General features: G+C 36.8%; 1 protein-coding gene across 5 annotated transcripts; it reads right to left on the bottom strand.

The window, feature by feature from the left end:
• Positions 1-20,368: 20,368 nt before the first annotated feature.
• LOC130996242 (uncharacterized) lies at positions 20,369-22,832 on the bottom strand. Of its 5 annotated transcripts, none has more exons than XR_009092456.1 (4): positions 22,252-22,802; positions 22,078-22,160; positions 21,098-21,259; positions 20,369-20,659 (listed from the first exon to the last, which is right to left on the bottom strand). XR_009092456.1 is itself a non-coding variant. In XM_057921753.1 (4 exons), exons 1-3 carry the CDS (start codon positions 22,416-22,418, stop codon positions 21,150-21,152), a joined length of 360 nt encoding a protein of 119 aa, XP_057777736.1. In that variant the 5' UTR covers positions 22,419-22,793; the 3' UTR covers positions 20,369-20,659; positions 21,126-21,149. The 5 variants fall into 5 exon arrangements, 3 of the variants coding, with proteins under 3 accessions (XP_057777736.1, XP_057777737.1, XP_057777735.1); XR_009092455.1 differs by having other exon boundaries at positions 20,743-21,259; positions 22,252-22,799; XM_057921753.1 differs by having other exon boundaries at positions 21,126-21,259; positions 22,252-22,793.
• Between the last annotated feature and the right edge of the window lie 2,135 nt (positions 22,833-24,967).

The raw sequence follows: 24,967 nt of genomic DNA, 5'->3' as shown, positions 1-24,967 counted from the left end.
AGTTTACGCTTCTGAATTTATTCCATATCATGATCCCTAGACTCTTCTGAAGTGTTGTCTTCATAAGTGTCAGTTCTTCTTTGATCATGATATTTTTTCCTTTATTGGCAGGAACCACCTTTCCTCTGATGCTTTCCACAAGAGCTTTTGAAGGAAAGTTAGTCATCATGGGATATTTCATCATACAATCCTTGACTGTTTTCTCCAATTTGTGATTGAGCCTCTTGATTTCATGAGATGCTCTATCACATTCTGATGTAGAAATTCTGAGCTTTTCTTCCAGTCGACTGTTCTCCATGATAAGTCCATCAAGACAGGTTTCATCTGGAAAGTAGATGATCGTCTGATTCTTGATTCGTTATTCATTGATCTTCTTTTCCATTTTCTGATTCTGCATGAGAAGATCTTCGAACATTTTCCTTAACTGACAGTGATCAGTCATGAGCTGATCGTACTCTTCAGTTTCATCGACTGAGCTATCTCCAAATTCTGAGTAGTCTCCTGTAAACAATAAGGAGTTATCAGTATAAGGAGTTTTTGAGTAAGAGTTTACCTCTGGCCCATTCATTCCATTGTCGTAGCTGTTGTCGGCCACGCTTTCGGTGTCGTTGGCCATAAGGGCTTGGCTCTCATCATCTGAGCTGGTGGAGTTAAAGGCAGATGATTCTAATGCATATTAGGAAGATCCTACATCGTCAGCAACCATCGCTTTCTTCTTTGCATATTTGCGTTCTCTCCTAGCTTTCATCTCTTTGCGCTCAGACTGCAACAATTCAGGGCATTCAGATTGATATTTCCCTTTCTTTCTTCATCCATAGCATTCCACATCTTTTAGATTAATAGCGGTTGACTTCCTTTCTCCGCTTCTGTCAGTGGAATATCTGGACGTGCTTTCTGTTTCTTTTTCTTTGTAGTGCTGCTTGTGGAACTTTCTGTACTTGCGGAATTTGGATTCCATCTTGTTGAATCTTTCAGTCAATAGGGCATATTGACTGAAAGAAGTCTTCTGGTTTGAGTTCCGTTGGTTCCTTTGACTGCTTCTTGTTTTCTTTTGCTGAAACTTTCAGCGCCGCTCCTTTTGAGGCTGATGGAGCATCTTCGTCTGATCCTCCAGCTTTCTTTGTTTCAAGATTTCTCTGGATGTCAAACTCATTTGCCACGAGATCAGAGAAAAGCTTGTTCGTTGGGAGCTAGTTGAATCCTGGCTAGTTCTGATGAGCCACTGCATAGGTCTGTCAATCTCCTCGCGGAAGTGCTCGTAGAATCTTTAGGTTGATATCTCGTTGAGTGTATTTGTCCTTCGAGATGGATTGAACTTCGTTCAGGATCTGGTTGAATCTAAGTTCCATCTCGTCGACTGTTGGGAACTTAATGGAATATCTTAATCCTTGTTTTGATGATACGAAAATTCATAGGCCTTAATTGTAATAGACTAGAACTGTTTGAACTCAAATGTTAGAGTTCGTTTCTAGTTTAGTTGCTGTTCTGAAGACTGAAGATTGAAGACTGAAGAACTGAAGACTGAAGTTACCAACTGAAGTATCAGTTGAAGAATCAGTTTGGAACTGATTACTTAATGCATGCCACGTGGATTCAGCGGATTGATACTAAAGTCAAGTATCAGTTAAACATTCTTCCCCGGACTGAACTTCCAACGTTCAGAGGAAGCCACGTACTCCAAAAGTACAGCAGCATTAAATGCAGAGATCTCAGGATCATCCTTATCTGCAGAGGTCATTCCTATTTGGTGGCTACTTTATCAGAGACGTCGCATCTCCTGCTCCTCAACATAGCCGTTCCCACCAAACAAGGAACCTCAAAGATTGAAGCCTCGGCCTAAATTCAAAAAGCTCTCCAACGGAAGAAATCTTGAAGACATTCTCCGCCAACGGATCTATTCAAGACCTCTCCTATAATTAGCGCTCGAGGATCACTTCAATCTTCACCGATTCAACAACATAAGCTGAAACTCTGCCAAAATAGTTTCTCAGCCAAAAGCTTAACCTCTCCAAAGCTTGAATCGAAGAAGAGAATTCCAAAGCCAAAAATCAGTCACTGCTGATTACACACATTCTCTTAGACCTTAGGCAAACCTCTGTTCACCCAGAAGCCTAGGTCAAACTAGCTCCAAAGAACTTGTTCTTTGAAGTTTAGTTGGACAAGATTTCAAATCTCCTTTCGAGAGATAGAATCGAGTGTTTGAGTGAAAAGGAGTTCAGGAAGGTACTCTAACTCCGTGAGATCCTAGTACAGGTTCGTGCTAGGAGTGAGAAATCCAACGCGAGTGAAGTGTTGGTACTGAAGATTGGATCTTCAATGTATTTGGTTGTGTGCACCTGGCTAATCACACGGACCATATGGTTTGAAGTACCTGTCTCAAGAAGACGGACTTCACCTGATTCTCAGGAAAGCCTCACACCTTTTTGTGAAGCTTCCATATGGTGCAACAACAATGAGCAGGAGCTCGTTGTCAGCCAGCGCAACCCACTGCACAAGGTCTTCTCCTCATGGGCCTGGTGCTGGGTCATCGACAGTGGCTGTCCTCACGACTGTCACTGATTCGATTTTCCTTTCCCACACACTTCTCTCTACTCCACTCTCTTTTCTCCAGAAACCTCTCCTCAGCCCTCTTCGGTTTGCATGATAGATGCTCTCTTCTCTTTCCATTCTTGAGAGCCATGCAAATCCACCCCTGCCCCTTTCTCCGTCTCCCTTATCCTCCTCCCTTCTTCTTCATCTTTCACTTTCTTTTTCTAAACCTCCGCATTCTCCACCTCCATCACACGTCCAGCATCTTTCTCTGGACCCTCCTGCGAGCCTTTACTCGCATGGTCTTAGCTTCATCCTTCAGTCAATTCTACCTTTTTGATGTTGCCAAAAAGGGGGAAAGTTCTCAGAGACTCATTCTCTCAAAAGACTGAAGCCGATCAAGCGAAATGATCATGAGGAAGATTAGCCAGTAGGACCTCAAATCAACGGAAAACAAGTGTGAGTGGAACAAGCATAGGAACATGAAGACTGAAGATGAAGATCAAGAAGTTCAAGGCGCAGCCATGCAAACTGCTGGAGTCCATGGGTTTTCCATGTGTTTTTGTTTTTCTTTTTACTCCAATGTAAGTTTTGCTCTGTACCTCGACTGATGTCTCATCAGTCTTACTTGTAATGAAAATAACTTCTTTTGATCTCAACCTGAAGACAATGACTCTTTGTCTAGGCTCTGATTAATGTTTTCCTGTCTTCTCCTCGTTCTGTATTAGAACTATTGCGTTCTTGGCTCTAAGTACAAGTTATTAGGTTCTATTGTTAAGGGGGAATAGTATTCACCCTATTTTAGAACTTGTGCTCTGAGTTCAGTCTTTTGTTTGTCTAAAACTGTTGTGGTTTTGGCATCATCAAAAAGGGGGAAATTGTTGGGAACTTAATGGAATATCCTAATCCTTGTTTTGATGATACCAAAATCCATAGGCCTTAATTGTAATAGACTATAACTGTTTGAACTCAAGTGTTAGAGTTCGTTTCTAGTTTAGTTGTTGTTCTGAAGACTGAAGACTGGAGGACGAAGGACTGAAGACTGAAGACTGAAGTTACCAACTGAAGTATCAGTTGAAGAATCAGTTTGGAACTGATTACTTAATGCGTGCCACGTGGATTCAGCGGACTGATACTAAAGTCAAGTATCAGTTAAACATTCTTCCTCGGACTGAACTTCCAACGTTTAAAGGAAGCCACGTACTCCAAAAGTACAGCCGCATTAAATGCAGGGATCTCAGGATCATCCTTCTCTGCAGAGGTCATTCCTATTTGGTGGCTACTTTATCAGAGACGTCGCATCTCCTGCTCCTCAACATAGCCGTTCCCACCAAACAAGGAACCTCGAAGATTGAAGCCTCAGCCCAAATTCAAAAAGCTCTCCAACGGAAGAAATCTTGATGACATTCTCCGCCAATGGATCTATTCAAGACCTCTCCTATAAATAGCGCTCGAGGATCACTTCAATCTTCACCGATTCAACAACATAAGCTGAAACTCTGCCAAAATAGTTTCTCAGCCAAAAGCTTAACCTCTCCAAAGCTTGAATTGAATAAGAGAATTCCAAAGCCAAAAATCAGTCACTGCGGATTACACACATTCTCTTAGACCTTAGGCAAACCTCTGTTCACCCAGAAGCCTAGGTCAAACTAGATCCAAAGAACTTGCCCTTTGAAGTTTAGTTGGCAAGATTTCAAACCTCCTTTCGAGAGATAGAATCGAGTGTTTAAGTGAAAAGGAGTTCAGGAAAGTACTCTGACTCCGTGAGATCCTAGTACAGGTTCGTGCTAGGAGTGAGAAATCCAACGCGAGTGAAGTGTTGGTACTGAAGATTGGATCTTCAGTGGATTTGGTTGTGTGCACCTGGCTAAGCACACGGATAGGTTTGCAGTGCACCAGTAAGCACTTGCAGAGTGGATTGTTGGTCTGATCAACCGACCGTGGATGTAGGAAGTGTTTTCTGAACCACGTAAAAATTCTCTGTGTTATTTACAGCTTTCAGTTTTACATTCCTACTTGTGTTCTTACATTTGATAAATTGAATTCTGATTAACTGCAAAGAGAAACCTAAGACTAACAACGTGCTCAACAAAGGCTATTACGAAATAAAGTTATTTCCGCTGCGTATGATATCAGTCTGACTTATCTATCCTCTGATAGTCAGGAAGATTTATATCATCTCTGTTTTAGCAAACTCGACTGAAGCCTTACGTGCATCAGTTAAGTTCCAGTAACTTAATTGATAACTCCTTACTGAAGAGTATTTCAGTATCAGTCGTCAACCCTGTTTGGTCAAAACTTCTTTCAGTTAACAGGCGTCTAAGTTTGCGTGTAAAGTTTCGTTTTGATCTCTATCTTGAGATCCCTCTGATTTTGAGGAAAAATAGCCTATAGGTGTATTCCCCCCCCCCATACACCTATTCGAGACCTTCCGGACCTAACATCGACTGATTCATTTTTTAGCATGAGGAAGGAGTCGAATTTTTGACAAGCTATTGATAACTTGTTCTCCTTTATCTCCTCTGATCCAATGCACATTCCTTCAAGAATGTCCCACATCTCCTTTGCAGTTCTGCACTTGATGATCTTGGTGACGTGCTTGTCTGGAACTGTGCCGGAGATGATGCTTTTGGCGAGGTTGTCGAGCTCATCTTACTTCATTTCTTCTGTGGTGAAGTCAACCTTTGATTTGATCTGGACTTCATCAAAAGGATCTCTAGATGTGTCTAGAGGAACCCTTTTGATCACCTCCGTGATGATGATGGGTCATTTGGTGATGACTTCCCATATTCGGCAATGTTGGGCGGTGAGGAAGCTTTCAAGTCGAAATTTCCATATGTCGTATTTTTCAATACTAAACATAGGTAGTGAGGATACTCTGTTGTGGTTAGTTTCCATAGAAAAGGAAAACAGAAAACAACAGATAAGAAAAGCAGTAAGCACTTTTTTGAAAAAAAAGGTTTTCGAGACCTTTAAGGAAAAGGATCTAGTTCTGTAGAACCTGATCAAAGAAAAATTGTTCTTGCGAACAACCTGCCCTGATACCAATTGTTAGGTCCGAAGGGTCTCGAATAGGTGTATGGGGGAGGGGGGAATACACCTATGGGTTATTTTTCGATAAAATGAAACTTTAAATACAAACTGACTCAACCTGTTTACTGAAAAGAGTTTTGTCAAAACAGGGTTGACGACTGATACTGAATACTCTTCAGTAGGGAGTTATCAAGTTAAGTCAAAGACTTTAACTGATACACGTAAGGCTTCAGTCGAGTTTGATAAACAGAGAGATGTTATGAATCTTACTTACTATCAGAAGATAGATCAGTTAGACTGATAACACACGCAGCGAAAAACTTTTGTTTCGAAATAGCCTGTGATATTAATCACATTGTCAGCATTTAAGTTTCTCTTTGCAATTAATCAGTTTTCAGTTTAGGAAGGTAAGAGCACAAGTAAAAAGGTAAGTACTGAAAGCTGTAAATAACACAGAGATTTTTACGTGGTTCGGAAAACACTTTCTACATCCACGGTCGGTTGATCAGACCAACAACTTCACTGGACAAGTGCTTACGGGTGCACTGCAAACCGATGCGTGTGCTTACGGGTGCACAGCAAACCTGAACGTGTGCTTGCGGGTGCACAACAAATCGAGACGACTGAAGATCCTATCTTCAGTACCAACGCACTGGGTTGGATTCTCACTCCTAGCGCACACTGGGCACTAAATTCTCACGGAGACAGAACACTGGTTTGAACTCCTTTTCGACACAAACACTCAATTCGGTTCGTTGAAGAGAGGTTTGAAAACTTGCCAACTAAACCACAAAGAACAAGTTCTTTGCAGTCAGTTTTACCTAGGCTTTGGATATACAATATTTCCCTAAGTTCTAAGAGAATGTATGTAATCAACAGTGACTGATTTTTGGCTTTGTGATCCTCTTCTTCGATTCAACCTTTGGGGAGGCTTGGTTTTGTTGAGTAACGAATTCGGCAGCGTTTCAGCTTATGTTGTTGAATCGGTGAAGATTGAAGTGATCCTCGAGCGTAATTTATAGGAGACGTCTTGAATAGATCCGTTGGCGGAGATGGTCTTCAAGATTTCTTCCGTTAGAGAGAATTTGAACTTGGGCTGAGGCTTCAATCTTCGAGGTTCCTTGTTTGGTGAGAACGGTTACTTTGAAGAGCAGGAGATGCGACATCTCTGAAAAGGTAATCACCAAAAAAGAATAGCCCCTGCAGAGAAATGACGATCCTGAGATCTCTGCATTTAATGCGGTTGTACTTCTGGAGTGCGTGGCTTCCTTTGAACATTGGAGGTTCAGTCCGAGGAAGAATGTTTAACTGATACTTGACTTTAGTATCAGTCCGCTGAATCCACGTGGCGCGCATTAAGTAATCAGTCGAAATTGATCCTTCGAATATTAGTATTTGACTTCGCCTTAATCGTTACATCAGTCGGTATCTTCAGTCTTCAGTCATTCGTTCTTCAGTCTTCAGAACACCAACTAAACTAGAGAAAGAACTCTAACACTCGAGTTCGAACAGTTCTAGTCTATTACAAGTGAAACCTATTGATTTTGGTATCATCAAAACTAGTATTAGGATATTTCATTAAGTTTTCAACAATTACTAATATTATCATATACAATTACATATATTAAAGCAGTATAAAAATAAAAATAAATAAGTATAAAAAAAATGATAGATTAATTTGAATATTAACTATATTATAAGAAGTTACAATATCAATATGTATAAAAAGTTTGATGTCCTATACTTTTTAAATAAAAGATCTAATTTTTCATCACTTAAAATTGTAGTGAACTATTATATTGACGATTAGGGAGACAAAAAATAAAATAAATAGAGGGTCCAACTACAAAAATAAATTGGACTAAATCCATCTCTTTCCATGACTTAATAGCTATCGAATAAAAAAAGTTCACTCAATCCAATAGTTAAAAATTCTCATTTTAGACTTTTCCATGAAGTACATCCAATATTGTAGATGAGCTAATAAGCTAAAATGATATAAATAAAAATCGAGATTTGCTGCTAATTATTAAAGCATCTACACGTTATACATAAGGTCAAACATTAGGACCAAATACAATTAACAGATCCCAACACGCTCACCATAGTTGGTAGACAATAGAATATTCGAACTTGATTTAGGCATTTCTTCGAACAATTAGTACACAATAGCATATTATGTTTTTAAAATGCAAACAACAAAGGAAGGAAATGCAATCTATCACCCCATTCATCAACAACACAATCAAACACACATTTAAATGTTTGAAACAAAATGTAACAGTTTACAATTCACCCTATGCAAATTTCACATGTCAAACAATAGACTAGACAAAAATAAAAACTAATTATCAAAAAGAAAAATAAAAAACAACACACCTTTTATTGGTAGAGATAGAATTGGCGGAGTCGGCGAGCGGCAGATTTCTAAAGTGGAATAGGTAGGATTTTGATTGGAGTGGAGTTGGTAAAAAAATAAATCTTCAAACCATTATTTATAGTGGAACATGAGGATGTTGTGAATTGAGAGATATTTTAAGAAAATCATCTCAAAATACCAGCGTAAATGCTACTACACGGCTAAATTTTAGAAAAGAGCAGACATGGGTGCTTGATGAATTGCAAGTGAACTGTGAGAGATTAGCTTGATTGGGAGAGATTAGCGTTATAAGTTATAACCTAAAATATGAATACTACACTAATTGAGATTTGAGTAGGGTCTAATATTTGAAAAGAGAGGATTCGAGGCATGAATCAAGTCTAACGAAGCCTGCAGGTTGGATACAATCCATAGATCGAGAGTCAATTATGCTAACCGCTCAGAAGAAGAGTTATGTTGGGTCCTGGACACCGTGTTGCGCGAGACCAAGAACTTCAGTTGCGCCTCCTTTAGCAAGCCTCTCGGTGGTTTTCCATTGACGCATCCACGAAGAATAAATTGGACAAGAGCATTTTGTTGCTGTGTAGAGAGATTTTTATCCTTGGGGGCCATCTGATTTTGTGTTTGTAGCAGTGATATTGAATCTGAAATGGCTTGTGTCATGTATAGGCTAGTCCTCAAAATTTAGGAGGGAGTTTTAAATATTTTGTAAGTGAAAATTCTGAAAATTTCAGATTGGCGCCTAACTTTGAGAATGGCTGCCATGTATTCTTCAATTTTTAATTTAATGAATTGCATTCGACCCTTACATCTGTTTCTTCATTACATTTGTTTTTTCATTACATTTCAGTTTATTTAATTTATTCAATTATGAAACAGGGTAAAATTAAATAAAACTGGAAAAAAAATTATGAAAAAAAATGTTTAATAAATTTAACAAAAAAAAGTTTAATAAATTAATTTTTTGGCTTTAAACTTAAAAAATATAAGTAAAATCATTAATTTGAAGAATTCACAATTAATGACGAAATTAAAATCACACTTAAACCCCTAAACACTAACTCCTTAAATCACATGCTGAAAAGAAGTGCATCATTTAAGTTGGGACGAATGGAGTATTTAATTTTAAAACTATAAAATATTGAATAAAATGATAAATTTATAATTATTTTTATTACTATTATTTTAGACGAGAATTATAATGAATAAAATAAAAATTATGAATAAAATCACTCGTGGTGAATCACCCCATTCTGGCATACAAAGAGAAAAATAAAATATAACAAACTTTACCTAATTCTTTATGCATCCACAATTAACCATCAAAGCCCATTTTCTGTTTTTAAATCCCTAAGCCTAACTAACCCCACTTTATTCATCATCACTGAACTTTAATGCCTAATTTTATTAAAAAATACTCTATTCATCCTTTTTTTTTCTTTTTAAGACATTCATAATATATTTTTCTATTTATTTTTGAACTATATCCCATTATTTATATTTATATTTTTTATTTTTTTCACACTTCTTTATATTTATTAGGGGTAATTGCCTGTAAATTCCTAACGTTTACACGGAATTGGTTTTTGCACCTTTTTTTATTTTTCTACTTTTAAATACCTAACCTTTCGTTTTTGTCTCGAATTTATCCGGTGATCGGTTTTTTCTTATGCCGGCGCCGGAATTGACACTATGGCAGCCGGAATGGATGAGGTGGCAGCCGGAAATTGACACCTAAGCATATTTATTACATGTGGAAAAAAAACTTGAAAAATAATAAAAAAAAATACATATCATCATCATCTTCCTCAATGTTTCATGCTTCCAAACCCTAATTCCCTCCTCCATCCCCCAACCCGCTGCCGCTGGCGACGACGCCCGCACCACAACCACCGGCGCCTGAAACACCCTCCAGATAGACTCTCTCTCTATCTCTGGTCTCTCAAATTCGGCCCTAGATCCCCAGTTCACCACCAATTCGCGCCGCCCCTGCCGCGCCACCACCACCATCGCCACCACCACCAACAGGCCGGTACCCGCCGCCCCTCGCCACCGTCGCCTACACCAGAGATCGCCATGAAATCGCTGCTCAATTGCACCAAGAGCCGAGGGGTCACCAAATCGCCATGAAATAGGGGTAATTGGCTCGATTTCACCAAATCGTCGTGCAGGGCTCGAAATCTCCATGAAATTGCCAATTTATTCGAGATGTGTGGAGGGGAGGGATGACGGGGTTCTTGGGAGGGGGGAGGGGCGGCGAAATCAGGGAAAGGGAAGGGGGAGGGCTAACGGGGTTTGGGGAGGGGGAAGGCCGACGAGTTTTGGGAATGGGGAAGGGGCAGCGCGCGGCGGGTGCCGGCCTGGTGGCAGGCGACGGCGGCAGCGGGTGGGGAGAGGGAAAGGTAGGGTTTGGGAGTTGGGGAGGTTAGGGAAGATGAGGTGGTGGATTTCTTTTATTATTTTTTTTAAGTTTTTTTCCACATGTATTAAATGTGCTTAGGTGTCAATTTCCGGCTGCCACCTCATCCATTCTGGCTGCCACAGTGTCAATTCCGGCGCTGGCATGAGAAAAAACCGATCACCGGATAAATTCGAGACAAAAACGAAAGGTTAGGTATTTAAAAGTAGAAAAATAAAAAAAGGTGCAAAAACCAATTCCGTGTAAACGTTAGGAATTTACAGACAATTACCCCTATTAATTATAATACATTCACTCAATATGTCACCCTCTACTACAAAGTTTTTTAGTGGACGGCGAATAATACTGTAATACTCTTTAAAGAAAAGTATTGTGCCAAAAAGGTTTTCAAAAATATTACTAGCGCAGAAACTTGTATGCGGACTCCCGCATAGTATGCGGGCGGGTCGGGTCCGCCTTGACCCGACCCGGATTTAAATGATATATTATTTGTTTCACAACTTTAATTTATAAGTAATGCTTGGTGTAGTGGTCTCCACCTCACCTTCATTTTAACTTGAAGGTCATGAGTTCCAAACCCACTTGTCACATATTTTTCCCTCTTTTTTATTTAAGCATTTTTTCTCCTTTTTTTCGTGTTTTTTTTGTTTTCTTTATATATTCGTTTTTTTTTCTCTTTTTTTTTACAAAAAAATATGCTTTTTGGTTCATTTCTTTTTATATTTTATTTATGTTTCTATTTCAGTTTTCTTTTACTGTTTCAATTTTTTTTCTTTGTTTCTGATTTTTTTACAATATTTATTTTATTTTATTTTGTTTGTATTTTATTTATATTTACATTATTGAAAAATAATTATTATTATGGCAAAAAGTTATTATTGACATAATGAAAAGTAATATTGAATACATTACTATTGTGATTTTATTTTATTTTTTATATAAAGAAAAGTAAAGTTATTTTCACTCGCTATAACTTTTCTTCTTAGTTATTTGGTTAAGTAATTATTATCGTAATAAAAAGTAATTATTATTATAATAAAATGTAATGTTTCGAGTTTATTACATTTGTTCACGATAAGTGTTACTTTTATTCTTAATAATTTATACTTTTAGTTATTTAATCAAATAATTATTATTGTAAGAAAAAATAATCAGGGTATTAGGATTCATTATTTAGGGTTTAGTATTTAAGGTTTAGGGTTTAGTATTCAGTGTTTAGGTAATTACAAAATATAGAATGACATGAAATACTTATAGAAACATAAGTATACATTTGTACAAAGAAATGTATATACTAGACTAAATAAAAGTAAATATTTCCGTTAGGGTTTAGCATTCAAGGGTTTAGTATTCAGTGTTTAGGTAATTACAAAATATAGAATGACATGAAATACTTATAGAAACATAAGTATACATTTGTACAAAGAAATGTATATACTAGACTAAATAAAAGTAAATATTTCCGTTAGGGTTTAGCATTCAAGGGTTAGAGTTTAGTATTCATTATTTAGGGTTTAATATTCAAGGTTTAGGGTTTAGCACATTCACTATTTAGGGTTTAGTATTCAATGTTAAGGTAATTACAAAATATAGAATGATAGGAAATACTTATAGAAACATAAGTATACATTTGTACAAAGAAATGTATATGTTAGACTACATAAAAGTAAATATTTCCATTAGGGTTTAGCATTCAAGGGTTAGGGTTTAGTATTCATTATTTAGGGTTTAGTATTCAAGGTTTAGGGTTTAGTATTCATTATTTAGGATTTAGTATTCAGTGTTTAGGTAATTACAAAATATATAGAATGACAAGAAATACTTATAGGACATAAGTATACATTTGTACAAAGAAATGTATATATTAGGCTAAATAAAAGTAAATATTTCCATTAGGTTTAGCATTTAAGGTTTAGGGTTTAGTATTCACTATTTAGGATTTAGTATTCATTGTTTGGGTAATAATTATTTTCAATAATTATTTTTTCTTACAATAATAATTATTTGATCAAATAACTAAAAGTATAAATTCTCATGAATAAATGTAACAATTATCGTGAACAAATGTAATATTTAGAAACATCAACAATAATTACTTTTTGTTACGACAATAATTATTTGACCAAATAGTTAAGAATAAATTTATTAACGAGTAAAAAAAATATTACTTTTCTTCACATCAATAATTATTTTTACTTACAAAAATATTTATTTGAGCAAATAACTAAAAGTACAAATTTTTATAAATAACAGTAACAGTTATCGTGAACAAATGTAATAATTTAGAAACATTACATTACATCATATCAACAGTTACTTTTTCTTACGACAATGATTACTTGAATAAAGGTAATAATTATTATAAACAAATGTAATATTTTCACAAATGTAATTATTATAAACAAATGTAATATTTGATGAAGAAAATATTATCATAATTAAAAGTAATTATTGATATTCATAAATGTAATGTTTTTGAAATGTTACATATTTCTTCATAACAATGTTTATTTTTAATCATGCGAACTTTTACTTTTAACTATTTGCTCAAGTAATAATTTTTGTAAGTAAAAGTAATCATTGATGTGAAGAAAAGTAATGTTATTTTCACTCGTTTGTATTTTTATATTTAACTATCTGGCCAAGTAATTATTGTCGTAATAAAAAGTAATTATTGTTACAAAGAAATGTAATATTTCTAAATTATTACATTTGTTTACGATAATTATTACTTTTATTAATGAGAATTTCTACTTTTAGTTATTTAATCAAATAATTGTTATTCATGAGAAACCAGGGGGCTTAGCCCACTGGCCACCGGGTCCTCACTTAAGTGAAGTGACCCGGGTTCAATCCCTCTTGGGAGCGAATTGGAGATTGGAGTTATAAGGTGGATTTTGGTGAATGGAGAGATAAGGTGGTTCTTGGAGTGGATGGGGGAACTAATTACTAACATCTAACATGACTTTGTCCGATCAAAAAAAAAATGTTATTCATGAGAATTTGTACTTCTCATTCACACCTCCCCTTCTCTTTCCTTGCTTCGCGTCGCTGTTTCTCCATCTCCAGCTAGCTAAGCCGACAACCGCCAAATTATTACATTTATTCACGATAATATTTGAAATCATGAAAAGTAATGCTTCAAAAAAATTACTTTTCTTTTTGTCAATAATTACTTTTTGTTGTAATAATACTTACTTTTCCATAAGTATACATTTGTGCGACCAAATGTATATCTTATGCTTATTAAAAGTAATTACTCCTATTAGAGTTTAACGGCAGCGGCGGAGGTGTGTGGATTGGCGGCGGAACCCTCCGACCTCCTCATCCTCCTCCTCCGCCGCCTCAGTTCAGCGTCGCCTTCGCCGCCCTCCAGGCCTAGAAAACCGCCATTTCAGACGACTCTGCTTCTTCAAAGGCGTCTTCTGCTCCGATTCCGTCGATTTCATGGGAAATTTCGCCGGCCAAGTGGTGGCGGCGATAGTTCTCAATCACGCCAATTTGCAAGGCACGCTGGTCAAAACAACAGCAACCGCTTTAGCGGCAGCGTACCGTCGTTGTTCAGAGACCTCGCCTCCCTCACCGAATTGACCTCAGAAAAAACTGCTTCTCTGACACCTTCCCTGCCGCGGTTCTCTACTTTCACTACAAGAATTTTGCTAATAGACTACATAATATAGACAACAAGTTTAAAATCATGTTGTCTATTCACTCATAGACGACGTTCTTTCATATGTATGTTGTCTATTAATGCGGTCATAGACGACATTCATTATTCCGCGTCGTCTATTGGCTATATAGACAACGGTGGTTTTGGCTCGCGTTGTCTATAACCGCCTATAATAGATGACGTAGTTATGTGTCGTCGTGTGTTCACATTATAGACGACGTGGTTTACTGCACGTCCTCTATTACCGCACAAAATCTCTAATAGACGACAAGAAATTGATTCACGTCATCTACAATCTAATTTCATAGAATTCATCTTCCACCCCCAAATCGTGTCTGCCCCAAATCCTCTATCCTTCCGCCTTCCCCCTCCCCAAATCGTGTCTTCGGCGATCTCCGACATCGACACCACCGGCGCACGGCGATATCCATCGGTCCTCCCCTCCCTCGTCGTATCCTCCGACTCCCAGGCCTCTCCTTCCTCGCGCTCGCGCCTCTGACAGAGCTAGGGCAGAAAAACTCCAACGCGAGGCGATATCGATCGGCCCTACCCTCCTCGCCGTCTCCTTCGACTTCTCAGCCCTTCCGTCGCTCGCCGACGCCATCACTACATTCCAACAGGTCTTTTTTTTGTGAAAATCACCTTTCGATTTTTGGGAAAATCTCCAGTTCTCGGCAAATTCCCAAATTAAAGAAGAGCCATAAGGATATTCGCAAATCCAGTGCCCTAAGCTGCTTCTGCATCAAACATCGTCAGGATGTTGCGCACCAGCGCTGCGCGGGAGTCGCTCGCACCACCGGTCACGGCCAGGCCTGGTCCGCACCGCCACGCCATCGCCGCGTCCGGGGTCACGACGTGTGAGAACCCTGCCTCCTCTATTTCCATTCCGTCAGTCTAGGGCAGAGGAGACCTCCGATGGGGGCTTTGACTTGGGAGACAAAATTGGCCATCTCCCAGTGGTGTTGAAGGCTCTGCAGCGTGCCGATTTATGTCGAAATTACGTTGTCCAGGGATTTTTCTAATTTACTGGAATCAGCCCTTCAATTTCGCTTGTTTATTTCAGTTATAATCTTTTATGATTTCATTCGATTTTTTCTATACAAGGGCAACAACTTTTCTGACAATGAGCACAGAGAAACTCATGAAGAACAGGTAGAGGCTGATACATGAAGTGATTAATATTTGCTGAGCTCGAATTTCTGAAGATGCCTAGATCTGGACAGATCGGATTTCTGAAGCAAGATAGAGCAATAAATGAGGAAGATTTTAGAGAGTTTAAAATGGCCAAGACTTCATCTTGCGGTGAGGGTGCGCTCAGATATCCGCCGCACAGATCCAACGGCTCTAATCTCTCCTCCTCCGCACAAGCCCATCACCAAATGCTCAACTTTCTTCTCCAAACTCACAGTTTTGTTCCTTGCCTGCCTAACCTAACCATGGCTCATTTTGTTTGTTTGACAGAAATGCCATGTCAAGAACAAGGATATCAGGAAGTTCCTTGACGGTATCTAATAGACAACAGAGTGGAGGCTACAGTGCGGAGGCTACAGAGCGGAGGCTCCAGGGCGGAGGATACAGAGCGGAGGCGCCAGAGTTTACCGCCAAAGCTGACCGACAGAGCTGACCGCCATAGCTGACCGCCAGAGCGGAGTATCCAGGGCGGAGGCTCCAGAGCGGGGGCGCCAGAGCTGACCGACAGAGCGGAGGCTACAGAACGGAGGCGTCAGGGCTGACCGCCAGAGCTGACCCCAGAGCTGACCGCCACAGCGAAGGCTACAGAGCGGAGGCTCCATGGCTGACCGACAGAGCTGACCCCAGAGATGACCCCAGAGCTGACCGCCAGAGCGGCGGAGGCTACAGAACGGAGGCGCAAGGGCTGATCGCCAGAGCTGACCACCAGAGCTGACCCAGAGCTGACCGCCATAGCTGACTGCCAGAGCGGAAGCTCTAGGGCGGAGACTCCAGTGCTGACCACCAGAGCGGAGGCTACAGAGCGGCGGCTCCAGAGCGGAGGCTTCAGAGATGCCCACCAGAGCTGCACACCAGAGCTGCCCGCCATAGCTACCCATCAGAGCTGATACTCCAGCGTTGTTACTCCAGAGCTGTCTGCCTGAATTTCATGTTTCTTTTGAACTAGTGTGTAACCCGTCGAAATTCGACGGGGAACCACTTTATATTATTATTATTATTATTATTATTATTATTATTATTATTATTATTATTATTATTATTATTATTATTATTATTATTACGTTATTTATAGTACTCTCTTCGTTCACGAAATGAGTACTTATAATTTTTTTTAGTCCGTTAATAAAATGAGTACTCATTTCCTTTTTTAGCAAGTGCACCACACACAACTCTTTAATTAATACCTTCAAAAAGTGAAAGCCTTGTTCCATTAACACCGCACTTAATACATTTTTTTAAAATCTGTGTCATCCACAAATAGGTACTCATTTCGTGGACGGGGGAGTAATAACATATGAAATGTTCTTTATATGATTTTTTTAAGTTAATTTACTTGATAGAATTAAATTAGTGGTACAGTTTAAACTATAATAATTTAAATAATTTTCGTCAATTAACTATTTATTTATTTTTTGTTAGGAGTTAGAATAGATGGCCCCTTTTTATATAAGTTTTCATTTGATGAAATTTCATAAAAAGTTGATGAGGGATTGGGGATTTTAGAGTATTGATATCATATTTCTTGTTAATCGTATATAGAAAAGATTTACTAATATTGTATGTGAGCTGTGAGTATAATTATCTTAAATAGGTAAGAAATAAGACCACATCTTATATGTGAGCATCATCTTGTCAGTAACTCGAAATATTCATTTGACTTTTGTACGTCGAACTTCGAATCATCATCTTGTTTGAAACTTGAAATGTGACATTTCATTTATGAGTATCACCATCTGAAGCTTGAAAAAATATAACTAACTTTTGAATATAATCTCATATGCAACTTGAAAAATAAGAACTGACTTGTGAGCAACATCTAATTTGGTTTGGAGCTCGTAAGACTAAACTGACTTGTGAGAGTCATCTCATGTGGAGCTTGAAAGACCATAATCGACTTGTGAGCATCATCCAATCCATAGTTTTTATAGAACGGTGCTGAGTTCTAAGCATCAGTCATTTAGAGCTTGAAAAATCGGAGTTGAGTGCTAAGCACCACTCATTTTGAGGTTAAAAGGTCGGAATTAAATTATGAGCATCATCTCGTTTGAAGCTTGACAAACTACTTCTAACTTGTGAGCATCATATTGTTTGGAACCAAAACTGAGTTCTGAGTACGTCTCGTGGAACTTGATAGACCACCTCTAACTTTTTAAGATTATCTCGGTATGAAGTTTGAAATAGCATAAATGAATTTTGAGAATCATCTCGTCTAGAGCTATAAATAAGCATATACCTAGCTCAAATGCTTATCAATTGATTAGTCAATTTGTATTGTCCTTAATTTAATACAAAAAAATAACTTTGTCATGTTGAACCAATAAAAAACTTATGGTGACATGTCAATGCAAATTAGTTTTAAATATATTAAGCCGATTTTATCATATTTTAATTTATTTTATATGTAAATATTATGTTTAGAAAATCATCTTATATTAAGCACTCTCATGTAATATCTAATAATAATCCACAAAAGGATAATAATGGATTAGTATGAATTGGATATTATAAAGAGGATTTAATATGAGTTAATATATAAAACTATCCACTTTCATATTGTAAAGATAAAAATTGTCCACTAAGATAAAAATAATAAAAACTGTCCACTTTTTGATTGAAAAGACAGAAATACCCTTCTATAAATATATATACTCTCTCTCTTTCTCTCGAGCGTCTTTCGCCTCTCTCATTCTCTTCTCTCTCTCTCCACTCTCTTTCTCTCTCTTCTCCACGGTACTCCCTTCCCCCTTCTCTCTCTCTCTCCCTCCCTCCCATCGAGCTCAGATCGCCGCGGTCGCGAGTTTTCTTCACTGCAGCAGCGGCGTCATCCGGAGAATTTCGCCTTCTTTCCCCAAGAACTTGATGGAAGTTTATAGAATCCTGATCGGGCAGATTGGAATCGACGACGACGGCGCGGCTCTCTGCCAGCCAATCTAAATCGCAGGAGATCGGTGAAACATCCGCGACGATGTCGGAGCGCGGAGGAAAATTACCGGATGCAAATCCGCTGAAATCGAGCGGCGGTGGTGGCGGCGAGGAGGCTCTGTCGCCGAGGGCATCGCTGAAGTAGCAGATTGGAATCGATGACGACGGCGCGGCTCTCTACCAGCCAATCTAAATCGCAGGAGATCGTGGAAACATCCGCGACGATGTCGGAGCGCGGAGGAAAATTACCGGATGCAGATTCGCTGAAATCGAGTGGCGGCGATGGCGGCGAGGAGGCTCTGTCGCCGAGGGCATCGCTGAAGTAGCAGATTGGAATCGACGGCACGTTGAAGCAGATTTCATCAGGCGGTGGTTCGAGTCTCGACGGCGATGTTGTGACGAACGGCGCTGCTATAGGCGGCGGAACGAAGTGCAATCGAACGCGCTACAGCTGATGAACGAGAGAAACCTAGAGAGGGGAGAAATAGGGCGGCAGAGAGGCAGCGGCAACAACGATGGCGATGGCGCGACGTCGGCGATGGTGTGGTAACTACGACAAGGGGTGTAGTTGCTCTGTTATTGCTTCAAGGATGGTTTTATAGAAAACGTTTTTAGGCATTGCTTCATCTTCATTTTGGAGTAAATAGAAACATTGAATGAATTGATTGTAAGGACATGAGCATGTCCAGAATTCGTTTAAATTTAGGACTTCCCTTTTTTTTTGTGAAGATCGAAATGGGTTTTTGGCCATGATATCAAATTTTATGGAATAAGTAATATAATGGGTCTTATTCCTGCCGTCTTACATGTGAATGATTTTCGTTCTAAGATCTGTTGAGATTGTTGATTTGGAGATTGAATGCTGAGATTGTTGATTCGAATGAATTGTTGTATTTTGATTGTAGGTTGAATTGATTCGGATAATATTTTGTTGTATTTCGATTGTTGATTTAGAGGAATTGATGTATTTTGATGGTAGATTGAGTTGTTGTATTTTGGTGTTGTACAGCAATTTGATTGAGCTGTATAATTATTTTTTTAATGTTCTTAAATTCACAACCAAATTTATGAATTCACAATTTAATGTTCTTGAATTCACGACCACATTTATGAATTCACAACCAAATCTATAAATTCACAATCAAAATAAATTACAGTTTTAATTGTGAATTCAAACTTTAAAAACTCAAATTCACAACTACTTGAATTCACAACCAAAATAAATTCTAGTTGTGAATTAAATTCAGGTTGTGAATTCGACTAATTGTGAATTCACAACCAACATAAATCTGGTTGTGAATTCAATTTTGGTTGTGAATTCGTTTGTTGTGAATTCACAACCAAAAAATTCTAGTTGTGAATTAAATTTTGGTTGTGAATTCGACTGGTTGTGAATTAAATTTTGGCTGTGAATTCGACTAGTTGTGAATTCACAAACAAAAAATTCTGGTTGTGAATTCGACTATTCACAACCAGTGTGAATTCACAACCAAAAAATTTTGGTTGTGAATTCACACTGGTTGTGAATTGCGGGATTTTTTAAAGGGGTGATATAAAGTGGACATTTTTTTAATTTTTAATGTGGAAGGGTATTTTGGTAACAGTGGCCATTTTTTAATATTTTTATCTTAGTGGACAATTTTTAATTTTACAATATGAAAGTGGCCATTTTAAAAATCCACTCATTTAATATTTTATAAAAAAATAATTTATATAGTTTATGGTAATCCATATACATATAAATCAAAAGAGCTTTTAAGAAAAGGTAAACAATGTTTATAATGAGTTATCGTGATGAATTAGTCATACAAATTGATTTAAAATACTAATGATTATCTTAATGTTTATATATTTTCTAAAAAACATTTTAAATGATTTACGGTACACTTCTTTAAATGATTTACGGTACACTTCTAGTTTATAATCTTTATTTGTCATTTAAAAAATACATATACTTAAAGCAAGTTATATGTATGACTAATTCATCATCACATAACTTAGACAAAGACATGTGAATAATCATTTTGTAAGATTGATTTTTTGTTTTCAATAAAACAAAATTAAAATTGAACGAAAATAATATGTTAAACAAAATTTAATATCTAATTGGCTATTTTTAAGGTTTGATATTTGGTGGCATTGGCCATCTAGACAAGAAATAATAAATGAAAGTGAATTAATTTTAAAAAATTTAAGACCAATCTCGAGGCAAATTAAAACAGTATGCTAGCAAATATCAGCATTTCATGACCAACTTCCAGGCAAATGTACATTCTCTGCGCTTGTATTGGCAAGGAAACAGAGAGATACTATACACTCTCAGTTTTCTAAAACTACTCTTATGAAATTGCATTGTTACCTTTTCTAAAGTATATAACTCCCCTTGGACCAAGTAAAACTCCTTTTCAACATAAGGTGCTGCTAATCCATCTTCATAGTTAGAAGCAGTTGCACCGATTAACGCCAAGCAAGCTGTGATTACCCAGACTTCACGCATACAAAATGGCAACATACTCTGAGAGAACCCAACACATAAAAGGCGAAAAATTCAACACAATGTAATTAAGATAAGAATCCATCAGAACTCAATGCTAATACCTCATGCAAAGCTAATGCCCCTGAGAAGCTGATTATGAAAGAATGATGCAACCTCAAATGGACGTTTTAATTTAAAGAGAAGTTGAAGTCACAGAAACCCTTTTTGGAGCATGCGTGAAGGTTAAAGCAAAAGATAATGAAAGCAGTAATAATTTTTTTTAGAGAAAAACAAAGAGAATATGTCACATAGAACAACCAATTCATTGAGATATCCACAACATAATTCTTAATGTAAAAATATTGTAGTAGAAAAACATAATAATAGAAGGGAAGCCTGTATTATGATAGATCATCATGGCATACATGACACATATTACGAAACAAACCTAAGCATGTTTATGATTAACTTTCATACCTTAGCTTGACAGGCAAATAAATACTACCTGAACTCAAACTCCCTAAAAGAGTCATCTTGAAAAATCTGAGCTAATGTTTTTTTTCCGAGGATCAAGCCGTGTAGCCTGATCATCTCCCTTCTCCACTCCTCCAAAGTCCCTCTGTTTTCCTGCCATATTAACTGGAATACAGGACAAATTGCAATGAGGTTAGGTTGTACATTTGGACCCCTAAAAATAAAAATCTAGTGAGGTCCGAAAATTAGAGAAAGCAGCAGCATCTTTTCCTCCACCCTAGAAAAGATTAAAGGCAGAGAAATCATGCAAAATGTGAATACAACTACAAGAAAATTCAAACAAACAAAGAAAAGAGAGATATCTATTTTAGAAAAAATAAATAAATCTGCACCGAGACAATCCTAGAGCAACCATTGAAGAAAAATAAACCTCAATCGAATAGAACTTCCACAATCTAGCACAGGTGAAAGAAATTCCCGAGACACACACAATAAACCTCAAAATTTGAGCAAATTAATGGGCAGTCTTAAATTCAATAAAAATAAATACTCAGAAGTGTATTTATCAAGGAATTCTTAACTAAATAGTGATCTTACACTCCAATAGGGAAAAAGGGAAAAGGGAAAGAGGAAATTAAGTCGCTGCCCAAAAAGCAAAATCAACAATTATGATTTGAACAAAGACCACAACTTATGTAACCAACGACAATAATATAAGAAGCAAATATACCTACAAAAAGCAAAGACAGTAATATTATACATCAGAAAAATACTGAAATATTCTCAGAACCTCACGAGCAAATTGCCTTTTATTATGTGTATGCAGAACTGGATCAAATCATAATAAAAATGAAGTACAACTCAAACTTAAGTGATATTCAAACTCAAAATCTCGCGATACAGTAGTACATGAACACTTTATTCTATAGATATATTTTCGAATGAGAAAACAAATCTCAGAACGTCAAAGTTGAAAGAATTACCTGTTGTTGCTCCAAGGATGAAAAATGACATGCAACTTTTCCCTCTCTCTGCAATTTCTAAAGCCCACTTGTAGAGGAATAGGCTGTAAAGAATTTATATAAAAAATCAAGGCGTATGGGAAGGATGAAATCCACTGATTTGCATTTCCAAATCTATCCCTCTCAATTACTTACCTTGAATCATGGATCTGTAGCGTGGGGTGCAGCCATGGATGAAGCACCTCCCAAATTTGGGCCATTGAAATTGAAAGAGATAGAGAGACTGAATCTGCCTCGTTTGCAGCCATGGATGAATCTGTAGTTGTCGAGAAGAGGCGTTTGCAGCCATGGATGAAGCACATCTCTAATTTGTGCCATCGAAATTGAAAGAGAGAGAGACTGAATCTCTCAATTACAGCGCCGATTGTTTGAGATTTGTGGGAAGATTGATTGAATAATTTGGAAACTTGAGAAAAGAAACGGGTTTTTCAATCATCTCATATTGTGAGATAAGTATGAGAAAAGTAACGGCTGAATAATAGAGAATGAAGAAGCTTTCAAAAATTGTAAGGCAGAACCGCACAAGGCTTTGAAAAATTGAGAAAAAAAAGGCTTTCAGATAGTATAAAATAAAGCATTGTGAGTGTGCCACGTAGGAAAGAGAAAGAATATGGGGGCTTGAACATGTATTGTATTATGATTTGTGGGAAGATTGATTGAATAATTTGGAAACTTGAGAAAAGAAACGGGTTTTTCAATCATCTCATATTGTGAGATAAGTATGAGAAAAGTAACGGCTGAATAATAGAGAATGAAGAAGCTTTCAAAAATTGTAAGGCAGAACCGCAAAAGGCTTTGAAAAATTGAGAAAAAAAGGCTTTCAGATAGTATAAAATAAAGCATTGTGAGTGTGCCACGTAGGAAAGAGAAAGAATATGGGGGCTTGAACATGTATTGTATTATATAATTGATAGATGTTTTGCCACAATTTGTGGTTCTGTTTCATGGCACCCATCCAAATGCAAAGGATGTGCCTTGTATGTACTCTGCTCTTCTCTGGAAAGCACTTCCCTCCTCCGCCACCACCTATCTCATTTGAGATGTGTGTTTTTGGGGGTTGTATTTACCTTGGGTATGCCCAAGTTTTTTCCATTCTCTCTTTTTTTCAATAAAATTTTCATTTCAACAACTCCTATTAGAGTTTAGAAAAAATGGAATAGACTACCTCTCGGGGTAAGTGCATGAACAACAATAATTGCCATTGCACCATATAACAAATTTGGCTTTTGTTATCAAAATTTATAATATATGGAGTCGGGTGGGCGGGTCCGCATAGTATGCGGACACCCGCACCCAAGTCTAACTCTATTACTAGTACTAAATTTTTGTCAAAAAAATCGAATTAAGTTTGGGCGGAAAAATAGAATATTAGAATTGTTGTAAGTATTCCACTGGCTTGATAGATTAATAAGAGTAGGACTTGTGTGCGGACTCCCGCATAGTATGCGGCCGGGTCGTGTCCGCCTTGACCCGACCCGAATCGAAATGTTATATTTTAGAGTTTCATAAATGAGGTCAATAATGTTGAGTGGTGCAGTGGTTATGTGCGCCTTTTTATCTCAAAGGTTAAGGGTTCAAAACCCAAATCCCCCATCTTTTTCACTTTTTTCGTTTTCTTGCTTCTTTTTTGGGTTTTATTTATTTATTTATTATTTTTGTGCTTTTTTACTTGCTTCTTTTTTTGTTCTTTTTTTTGTGATTTTTTACTTCATTTATTACTTTTTCCCAACACTTGAGACTTGACCCATGAGATATTTCTTTACTTTTTTCGTTTTCTTGCTTCTTTTTTGGGTTTTATTTATTTATTTATTATTTTTGTGCTTTTTTACTTGCTTCTTTTTTTGTTCTTTTTTTTGTGATTTTTTACTTCATTTATTACTTTTTCCCAACACTTGAGACTTGACCCATGAGATATTTCTTTATAATGGAAGCAATAAAATATTATATTTTAAATCCCTAAACACTAAATCCTAAACTCTAATAGGAATATTTACTTTTAATAAGTATAAAATATACATTTGTGCTAATAAATGTATATATATGTTAATATAATATTTACCTTTCATTCAATATAAAGTATTATATTTTCTAAATTCTAAACCTTGAAAACTAAACTCTAAATCATAAAATAAATGAAAAATAATTAATGACATGAAGAAATGTAATGTTTTTGAAACATTACTTTTTCTTCACATCAATAGTTACTTTTTTTTACGACAATGATCATTTGACCAAATATACAAAATTACAAGTTCTAACGAGTAAAAATAACATTACTTTTATACATATCAATGATTATTTTTTTCGTACAATAATAATTATTTGATTGAATAACTAAAAATATAAACTTTTAAGAATTAAAGTAACAATTACCGTGAACAAATGTAATTATCTAGATACGTTACATTTCATTGTAATAATAATTACTTTTTATTACGACAATAAATACTTGGCTAAAAAGTTAAATATATAAGTATTACCCATCATTCAATATTTTTAAAACCTAAACACTGAATACTAAACCCTAACCCTTGAATATTAAACCCTAATGGAAATATTCACTTTTATTTATCCTAATATATACATTACTGTGCATAAATGTATACTTATGTGAATATAAGTATTACCTATCATTCAATATTTTGTAAACCCTAAACACTGAATACTAAACCCTAAATAGGGAATACTAAACCTTAAACACTGAATACTAAAGCCTAACCATTCAATAATAAATTCAAACGGCAATATTTACTTTTATTTTATCTAAGATATACATTTCCATGCATAAATGTATACTTATGTGAATATAAGTATATATTAACCATCATTCAATATTTTTTAAACCTAAACA

This window comes from Salvia miltiorrhiza, chromosome 7 (genome assembly GCF_028751815.1).
Source record: "Salvia miltiorrhiza cultivar Shanhuang (shh) chromosome 7, IMPLAD_Smil_shh, whole genome shotgun sequence".
NCBI lineage: Eukaryota > Viridiplantae > Streptophyta > Magnoliopsida > Lamiales > Lamiaceae > Salvia > Salvia miltiorrhiza.
The sequence above is the reverse complement of the archived record's forward strand: the minus strand, read 5'-3'. Positions and strand labels throughout refer to the sequence as shown.

What these genes read in the sequence shown, in the direction of transcription:
- LOC130996242 (XM_057921752.1), bottom strand. Translation starts at nt 22,418, where the DNA reads ATGTGCTTCATCCATGGCTGCAAACGCCTCTTCTCGACAACTACAGAT. An exon ending in CTACAGATCCATGATTCAAG is followed by an intron (nt 22,161 to 22,251) that starts GTAAGTAATTGA and finishes AATTCTTTACAG; the next exon opens with CCTATTCCTCTACAAGTGGG. An exon ending in CATCCTTGGAGCAACAACAG is followed by an intron (nt 21,260 to 22,077) that starts GTAATTCTTTCA and finishes CCTGTATTCCAG; the next exon opens with TTAATATGGCAGGAAAACAG.